At 34.8% G+C, this 10,270-nt stretch overlaps 1 protein-coding gene across 5 annotated transcripts in view; it reads right to left on the bottom strand.

The window, feature by feature from the left end:
* LOC108757062 overlaps positions 1-10,270 on the bottom strand; it is an 11,910-nt gene continuing 1,640 nt past the window's right edge. For 2 of the 5 annotated variants that reach the window (XM_018501362.1, XM_018501364.1), the window contains exons 3-10: positions 4,763-4,847; positions 4,566-4,683; positions 3,671-3,902; positions 3,117-3,348; positions 2,728-2,846; positions 2,262-2,405; positions 1,879-2,007; positions 1-565 (exon numbers count right to left, since the gene is read on the bottom strand). In XM_018501362.1, the coding sequence (XP_018356864.1) occupies positions 332-565; positions 1,879-2,007; positions 2,262-2,405; positions 2,728-2,846; positions 3,117-3,348; positions 3,671-3,902; positions 4,566-4,683; positions 4,763-4,847 (1,293 nt within the window). In that variant the 3' untranslated portion in view covers positions 1-331. Of the gene's footprint in view, positions 566-1,878; positions 2,008-2,261; positions 2,406-2,727; positions 2,847-3,116; positions 3,349-3,670; positions 3,903-4,565; positions 4,684-4,762; positions 4,848-8,778; positions 9,140-10,270 lie in introns of those variants that run through there. The other 3 variants (XM_018501366.1, XM_018501363.1, XM_018501365.1) reach the window with 3 other exon arrangements.

Below are 10,270 nucleotides of genomic sequence, written 5' to 3'. Positions count from 1 at the left end.
TGTAAAAGAACTTGTTTATTCGTATACCACCGTTTGCATACAGAATCATCGAACAAAAACTTTCCGTTTCGTGGAAGGAACGAGATCATCGCAAACCGTTCGCGATCGTCGTGAAATAAAAAAAAAAAAACCAAAAGGATTGCATATAACTCTCATCGACGTCGTACTTTCGTTCGTGTATTTATTGTCGCGTCGAAAGGCATATTAGCGCGCTCGTTAGAAAATATTTCGTTCCGGTACAAATACTTAAAGTACACCCATGCTTTCGTGCAAGTCCACTCGCACGTACTCTGGGAAGATGGACGGAGACCGCGGAGGTGTCGAGTGGCGGTCACTTGGAGTTTGAGTTCGAGGGGTAGTAGTAAACCACCGCAGGCGCTGGCAGTTGCCAATGAGCGGCATGGAGCTCGATCAGTTGCAGGAGAGTCCTCTTCACCGGTGGCAGCGTCGTCTCTTCTGCTAGGAAGGCGTCCCGCACGCTACCGAGCAGTTGCTGTAGTTGCGCGGGCAGCTCCGCGTCCAGGTCCTTGCCGATGCACGTGAGGATGAAGAATAGGCAGTTCGTCTATGATTTAGACGAAGAAAGAGATCAACCTTTTATTGAATTTCGATGAACTTCAATTTCGGCCAAAGATTGGTTCGTAGTAATTCGGGGAATCCAGCGCGAGAATGACGTAAGTTCATTCGATCGTGTGAAATCTACCTTGGGACGCGTTCAGATTCCCACCCGAGTACTCTCTAGATATCTTTACACATTAGGTTTTTTTTTTTTTTTTGGAACAAGAGTAAAATGACGCTTGGACGATACTTGGATAGGAATTCGAACATAGCTTTGGATTGGCAATTTCATATTTGTATAGATTTGTCTAATACTTATGTTGTACTCTGTAATTTTGGCTCAAACTTGGAACGGAATAGTAAGAAATTTTGCTAAGCTAATATAAGACTGAACACTTATAAAAAATTACTGAGAATTTTCGGATTTTCCAGATAAGATTAGAGAATTTTTTATTTGAAATAAATTAGAGTGCAACACAAATAAATATATTGAAAAGTAGGAGGTATTACACGAAACTATATCTATCATTTTATAGAATTAGAGCCGCAAACTTATAGGGTAGTATGGAGAAGATTATTATAGTAGTCTATTCTGCCGAGTATTGTCTCACTCTGATATTCTTAATAAAAACTCGCTAGATATACATGAGAATATACTATTTATATATGTCATACTTATTGCTAACTGATTGTTAACATTCTGCGTTATCAAGAAAAAAATGATCCAAAAAATAACATTTTCAAAAGTTAATAAATAAATAAATAAAATGTCCTAATAAAATTCTATGAAGATTCCTTATTCTTAAAATTAAAAAAGAAATCCCTTAAAAATTTCAAATTTCCAGGTTTCTCTATATAAATAATAAACATCTTGTAATAACAAATTCGATATTGGATACACTCAATACTGGTGCACAAAATCATCACAAATTGATGTAAAGATGTGTATTTAATATAAATATAGATGTGGCTTAAGCACCGAAATCCTTAATAGACTTTATTATGCTGTTTGGCAAAATATATTTTATAATTCGAAATGTTTACATTTCACTTTTACACTTACAAATTAGATTAGTGTGTAATAGTTTAAGGCTGTGTTCCACTTAACGCTCGCGAGCATCGTTTGTTCCTGTTTGATAAACAACAAGGATGAAATGATTCCACGAGTGTTGCAAGCGATCAGTGGAACGCAGCCTTAATATGTCAATACATATTAGTGCGTCCGATCGAATTCGTTATAAGGATGAAGTTAATAAATTCGGTTTTGTCGCAGGACGATGGTTTTGTTTTGTAACACTCGTCAATCGAACTCAGGCTTACCTCGGTAAGTGAATTGATGGCAGGTGGCTGCAGACAATCCTGGCAACATTTCCAAAGCAGCGTGAGCAGCACGCGTCCGGGAGGAACGCCCTCCTGCTGTGTCTTCAATTGTAGCTGCCGTCGTTTCAACTGGAACAACGCGATTATGCACGTTTATGCGGGCACGCTCGAAAGCTTAGTACCGTCATAACATGCAGCAGACAATAAAAAAAAAACAACGAGTATATAAATTGAAATAAACGCTAAATTATACGTTAGATCAAAAATTGACCCGTTTCTTTTTATTACACAGAGGTATTATTGCAGTCGTAACTAATCAGTACATTTCTTATGGGGATAATGGATACCTCGTGATGAACGTGTCATTATGTGCTTAGTTATACCTGGCAATACATCTCGTTGAGAAACGTCATAAAGGTTGAATACCGATGGCAGGTCGTGCTGTCGTGCAGTAATCTAGCGCGATCTTGGTACCATTGTTGGCACGTATTTAGCAAGGATTCCAGAAAAGTTTCCTTTGTTTCTTTCTGTACGTAAAATGTATCTCAAGTTATATATTTCATCTCGTGTGCGTCGCATTAAGATCATCGTCTAAATTAGAATATTACTGTTTGTGCAATTCTTTTAAATACGCATAAAATAAAATGAAACGCAAACAATATTTAATAGCAAACGACTATATTTTTTATTTATTTTAATTTATTTATTTTTTTAATTAAAAAAAAGGATGAAGTTTCTTAAAATATCTCATTTCCATTTCATTTACATTTAGTGAAAAGATAAACAGCAAGTGTTCATCGTCGACCTTTTTTTGATCAATTTTACGAAAGGATAATAAAAAAGAAATACCTCTATAATTGTGATGCAAATTTTAGCTGCCGGCTCGGCATACTTGCGATTCTCCACTACCCTATCCAGAATGTGTCGTACTAGTTCCATCAACGTTCTCGCATTTAAAAGATTCGGATCTGTCAACAACATACATTAACGTCAATTACTTTCAATAATTTTGTAATTGTAAAATTTTTAAATTATTGGCATTTTTCAATATTTTATCACTAAAAAACCCTGTAGTTGGAAATACTATATTTTGTCTATTTTTGTTGAATTGCTATGTTCCAATGATAGATCACACTATAAAGTATTGTATGTAATGTACAATTTGATTGAAACATGATCTAATTTAAGTCCTTAAGCTTAATGCATTCTAGTAACTGATAGTAGACGAACTCTCTTACCTTCTATCGCTCGCAAAAGTATATCTTGAACGGGCGAGGGAAATTTACCGAGCTCAGAGGCGTCCGCGATATTGAGTGCTTTAGCGGCTAATACATCCGTTGAGTTCAGACTCTTCGAGCGCTTCAGGCCATAAGTCGATACGAAGGTGTGCGATTTGGTAAGCTTGCCCGGTTTTACAGAATTAGCTTTGACTTCGTTTTGTTCCACATTGAAATGTACCCGATTCGCGACCTAATGGACAAAATAATTTTTTATCTAAACCTAAGAGCTTCTCTCTTAAGTTAACGATAAGTTAACGATTGTTCTGCATTCAATCTTGAATTAAACCGGATGATTGGCTTTGCGTTCGATGTTTTTAAATCTCTCCTTTTAATTTTGCGCACAGTTTTCACGTTTCTGGATGTCTTCCAGCAAGAGACATAGATGAACACATAGTGTAACAAAAAGAACCATTACATTCTTATTCGTCAAATTTAAACAAAGCAAAAAATGCTATAATTATTGTGTCGCACTGCGTCGCTTGCTTAGAAAGCACTATCTGTGTCTCACTTACGTGCAAGATGTTCCCGCTGGATGCAGACGTATCTAAAGGATGGAGCTGTCGAAATGTGGAATTTGCGTGATGGCCACTGTGAGAATGACGGGACGGTAGCTGGTGCTGTTGCTGTTGTTGCAGAGGATGTTGTAGCTGTTGTTGCTGAGCGTAGAGATAACGGTGTATATTACCGCTCGATTTACTGTGCTGCAGATAATACGAGGAGCGCTCCGATGCATTATTCCGAGACCTATAGTTGAGATACATGTCCCTTTAGATTATTTACAGATCGGTCCAAATTCAGGATTTGCACTACTGTGTATTAAAGCCGTTGTACATTGATTTAAGTAATATATCTGTATATAAGCAAAATGCAAATATTTCAAATATAAAATACAGATTTTTATTTAACGGCACAATAAAATGTATTTAGGCCAAGTGAGACTTTTCACGATTTAATCCGTTTTTATATTTACCAAACACACATTTTTACGTTAATTTATATATAATGGCTTTAACGTGCGCATCAGGTGCATCCATTCAAATTCGCTACGAGATCTTGGAGAGTCCATTTGTTCGACCAATGTTTTTTTTTTATCAAAAAACACTGAACATATATTTATATTATTATTACTACTACTGTAAATAATTTAGTGATAAAGTTGAACTTAAAAAAGATAATTTCTGATTTAAATATTTTCTCATGAAGACAGAAATCGGTCACTAAACAAATCATTTTGATGTTACAGCGTTAAATATATAAAAAAAATCTCCAGATTATTTTATAATTTTCATTATAATTAACGTGAAAATCTCTGAACGGTTTCAGAAACAGCGTCGTGACTCAACTCAACCAATGTTCACACACGGCGACAGTACACTATTTAAATATAGTCCGCTGTTTCATACTCACTTAGAAGGATGCGAATCGTTCTGCTTCATCGTGAATTCCTTAGCGTGCACGTTTAGTCGAAGATTAGTGACGTTCGCCGTGGCTCCTTCCGCTCTCCCACCTACAGGTGACCATGAAACTAAGACGACGACTCGAATGATGAATGATAAGATTTACGATGATATGTACTCGTCATTTAATAGCCGGAGAATACAAACCTGGGGGTCGGTATATTTCTAAGGACGGTTTGGACTTGGGGGCGGCTACGTTATTACTTCCTTTCTGTGAAACTGCATCCCTCATCTAAAGAGAACAAAAAAATACATATCACGCATAAGACACACAAGAATCTAATGAGTCCTTCGAATGTGCCTCGAGTTCGTGAAAATCTTTTACTCGCTACAGAATTGTATCATAACGAGGCTAAATTAATTCAAAATAATTGCACCGTCTATATTAAAAGCTAATATCGAGTCAAACTTTCCAATTTAATTTGCCACTTATGCAAATGGAAAACTTAGAAAGATGATTCAACATTCGAAGAAAGTGGAAACATTGATCAAAATGTTCTGCACTTTAATCTTTTAATGTTATTATATTGTATATAATATTTATTCCATTGATAGATATTTATTTTATGATATTTCAGACATGTAATAATTTTGTAAAATTGAAAATAGTATAAAATGGTGTTAATTTTCAAGTGTATCATGTTCTATTTTTCTATGTATGACACATCAAATAAAGTAACACGATGATGTAGTCGAGCTTTATAAGAGATAGTTTTGCAATATATGATATAATCGAAAATTTCACATCATGATCAAAATTATTTCTGGAACTTTAACTTTTCCTCTCGGAAGCGTTAAAAATTTTCAAAACAGTATATATAATGCTTAATATTTATGTAAAGACGTGAAAGTCAATTTCATTTTTTAAGCGGAATAATATTAAACAAAAAGCCAAGTTTAAGGACTTTTTTTTTCCCTTTATAGTAAGTAAAAATGTCTGACCATACTTGCAAATAAAATTCCAAAATCTGAAGTTTTAAAATAATCAACAAAATCTTGGCATTCGCTTCTCGCGTTGTAATATGCTGCTTAACCACGTGCATTATTCATTATAGTGCATACAGGATGTTTCTTAAGTACTGTCCAATATTCGGAATTGATTTTAAAAGTTATTTTATGAAAAAAAAGTTCGTATTAATTTATATATATATATATGTGGTCCCAAAGGTTTCAAAAATACAAGATTGAAAATTTTATAAAATTAATTTTAGTACTTAAATAAATAAAGATTTTTTTCTTCAACTTTGAGCTAGTAAATAGACAAGGTATTATCTTCATTTTTTGCCAATAGTCGTTGTTTTGTAAGAAATCAATGACATAGAAATATATACACACAGAATTAAGTAATAATATTACTATCCCAAACTTTTACTTTCGATGGAATTTTTTTGTAGATTTTTATTATTTTATTACAGTACAATCTCATTAAAGATTCTCTAAAAAAAGAAAAATTTTAATATCTTTCTTAAAAACTATTAAGTTATTGAATGATAACTGTAGAATTTTTAACTTGCTGTATCTTTGAAATGAGGTTTTCGAAACCGTGTGTTTATATTTGTATTTTTATAAAATAATCTCAAAAATCAATTCCTAAAATAATTGAATAATATTTAAGAAACACTCTCTATATATACCGTGTATGAGAGAATATATAATAAAGAGCGTACACGTACGTATCTTTCGTTGTTAATGTACGCCACAATAAATGCAACGAGCATATTGGCTAAATGCACAAGCTCGTTATGGTAACATATCGCGAGGTATGCGGGATGTTAAATGTGTATACGTTACACGCCGTGGACTCAATTAAACGCGTGGGTTTAATTTACGCGCCAATTTATTGTCACGGACAGTAGCATATTATGAATATTAAATAAATTAATCTACGCGATTAAAAAAACAATAGACTGCGTGAATCGGTCTATTCGACTGTCTCTAAGAGACAATAAATGTCTGACGAGAAATATTCCAAATAAAAAATTGCTTTTTACACATACACATTACGTGTCTCATCTATTCTTTTTTATAAAATTTATAGTTTCACAAAAGAGAAATAAATAAATCAACGTAAAAAAAAAAACAGACAAAAACAGACAAAAAAGAATTGATAATTATAGTGCAAAGGCGAAGCCTCTCTGTCATTTATAAAATGTTCATCAATTCTTTAAATCGTCTTCTTTCGCAGGAGAAAGGAAAAATACATACGAAATTGGACGTATACCGCCATTGTGTTTATATCGCTGTTTCAGATCGCGCGTACAAGAAATGCAATGTTATCACGCGATTTTTCAGTTTGCATATGAAAAGAATGACAAATGAACAGCATTATTCTAATTGAAGATAGTCTGACTAATTAAGAATAATAGTATAATATTAATGCATTTTTTTAAATAAACAGCATTTTATTAAAATTAAAACACGACGTATTTATTTCATTAATATCGAATTAATGATTTAATATTGATTTAAGATTGTCTTTAATAATCAGAATATTTACTGAAATCTTGTACAAAAATTCCGTGAATTTTCCATTTTTATTCAAAATTTCAGGTAAAATCAAAGAATTTTTTTAATTCAATTTTAAAATAAATTGGAATGCGATCAAACTATATATTGAAAATTAGTAAAAGACAGGAATTCCAATACAATGTCTATAATTTTGTAGAGACAATATGTACAATATTTTGTACAATAAAACCGCGTAATATGTAGAATAATATAAGGAATGTTCATTAACACTATCAGTTCTATTTTGCTAAGTATTATCTTCTACTGTCTTCAAATTTTTAAATAAAAATTCGCCAAACTATACATAAATATACGCAAATGTGTATGTCGTATTCATTGCCAATATTTACATTAGCAAAAAAAAATTTTTTTTAATGCTGTTTTAAAAAAAGAGACAATTTCACAGACATTTAAAAGAAAAATTCCCAAAATTTTCCAAATAAGATCCAATAAAATTCTATAAAAATCTCTGATTTCCAAGGGTAAAGAAAAAGTTTCCCGAAAATTCCAGATTTTCCAGGTTTTTCCAAGTAATAAACATCTTGTTCAATTAGATTACTGTTAGCTAACGCTGTTTATACACCAATCTGTTTCCATGCACGTCGCCTTCCTATTCGCGCGCGTCAATATATCCGGATAAATTTTGCGAGTCTGCCAAGAGACGCGTCGCGCATCTTTCTCATCGTCATTACGATCATCAAGAAATAACTGCAAACGGAACAGGAGCAAAATAATAAATAAAACACCTCGTGTGCTTTCGATACCGTAACGTCCGTAACAATATCCTATTTTTGTCCCGCGAGTTGCACGACGTGCTTCGACAGTCGGAAATATCGAGAAATGTCACTGATATAGAATGACTCAACTGTGCGAAACCATGTCTCTCTCGACAGATCGAAAGCAGATGTTGCGGACATAATTTCGGATGATTTCAGATCTCAGCGCTACATACGTATCATGAAAAAAAAAAAAAAAAATCAACCGATCTCGACGGAAGCCGTTCTCAAGTTAGTCAAAGCTGATCGCAGTCTAACGCGAGTTAAACGACGATCGCGACTCCTACTGGATGTGAAGTGGATCCAAAGAGAGAGGGAAACGAACAATCAATTAAACCTCGCTTCAATTTAACGTAGTAGTTACGTTTATTTGTTACGTTTAACATCCGTTTCTCGGTTTTCTATCAATTCATATTAACCTTACTCTCGATTTTAACTTTTTACCTTTTTCTAAGGCCCAGTTCCACAACTCACGGGTTAACTCTTTTAACCGAGGTTCAACTTATTCATTCTAAAATTGGAAAGAGGTGGAAAACAAATTGAACCTTGGTTAAGAGTTAACCGTGAGTTGTAGAACCGGAACCATAAAAGACAACGCTGTATCTTTCCGCGTCGCTCTTCGTCAATACATCGGAAGAAAAAAAAAAAAATCTAAGCTTCATCGAGAAACAAGGGGTGCTTTTAGTGACACAAGTCAACACAAGTATCGTTCTATCTTTGTTAGACGAATGGAATTTGTTAAACAGAACGATACTATGTACGTCGACTCGTGGAGAAAATGAAAAGCTCCCTGTTTTCGCCGAGACAAAAAAAAAATCACAGGGCGAATGAATTCGCGAAATGACGAAAGGGAGGGGGAAGAAATGACGAATGACTCACAGTGAAGAGCGTGCGAGAATCATCCTTTCCAAGGTCCAACGAGCGGATGCTACCGAGATCCTTCTTCTTGCACACGGGTCACTGTTATAGCAGACGCACCGGACGGAACGGGATCTCGCGGCGGCGCAACGCGTGCGTTCCGCACGCACGTGCACGCACGGAGGCGAATTTCCGGGCGCGATCCAAGAGACGCGCACGGCGCACTTTCTCGACGAGATAGACGCGACTTTTCCGCGTCGAACGTGCGTACGTGCGTGCGTGCGTGCGTGCGTGCGTCGCCGTTGTCGTCGTCGAGTTTTCGCTCGCGCACACAGGGCCTCCTCTCCGATGACCGAGGACTAATAATAGTCACGGCGTAGCCACGAGCGAACGCTATATATCTACGTGCGACGCTGTGTATACGTATTAAAGTATATACGTACGCCGCTACTTCGCGTGAGAAAAGCAGACTGAAATATCCAACGGGAGTCAGGACGCTCGCGTCGCGACGCTTCTCTCTCTCTCTCTCTCTTTCTCTGTTTCTCTCGAGTCGATCATGGGATTGGAGTGAGATCGGGAATATCAGGCTAGTCATTCAATTCATCGGTTCTTATTTCAAGATTGTCTTGGGTAATGTCTTAAAAGGTACTAATATTGCTTCGTGGTCGATATTCGCATAGTCCGTTTTTATCTTAAGGCAATCTTAAGTAATGTCTTAAGAGGCTAATACATCCGTTTGATTAACTTATATCTTAAAATTGTACTTAAGACGGTTTTATACCTATATAAGATTCAGTCATGGGTACTTTTCATTTAGCGATATTAATCGACACAAGTATCATTATATATTTTTCTTGCCATTTTCAGAGACTAACGAAGATAGAACTTGAAGAATAATTGTTGAAGAATACTTGTGTTAACTTGTAGCACCAAATGGAAAACACCTTTGAACTCTTACCGGCTTATAATTCATGCTATTCTCCGCCGACGGTGACGGCGGTGAAGAGTTAAAAAAGGTGATTTGTATACCAACGCTGAACACTTTTGATTGATTTCGCTAATAGACGGAACTTTTTGTCATTGTCTATTATCGCGAGATTTCAACGATGTAAATACATATCGCGAATTGTCTTCATGCAGATAAAGATTTCTTCTGTGCTTTCATGATGATTTAATATCTCCGACTATAATCGATGGATTTTTGCGTAACTTCCATATTCTTAACACCTATATTATATTATTATATTATGTATTTATTATTTACATTTTACATAAATCTTATCACACTTTTATCTTGCGTATGTGCCATTTAAAAGAATGTGAAGAATTAAAGAAAATTTTTGTATTGAAATAGAGAGATTGGTCTTTGTATTGAAGAATGTTTGATCTTTAAGTATATATTAATCCAACATTATTAACGTCTATTTTTATACCAATGTAAAATAACTTTGACCTCGATTAACTTATACTCTGAAAATTAGAAAACGATAAATAATAAATTAAATCAAAATTA

This window comes from Trachymyrmex septentrionalis, unplaced genomic scaffold (genome assembly GCF_001594115.1).
Source record: "Trachymyrmex septentrionalis isolate Tsep2-gDNA-1 unplaced genomic scaffold, Tsep1.0 scaffold131, whole genome shotgun sequence".
Classification (NCBI taxonomy): Eukaryota; Metazoa; Arthropoda; class Insecta; order Hymenoptera; family Formicidae; genus Trachymyrmex; species Trachymyrmex septentrionalis.
This window is presented reverse-complemented; position numbering and strand designations above follow the sequence as displayed.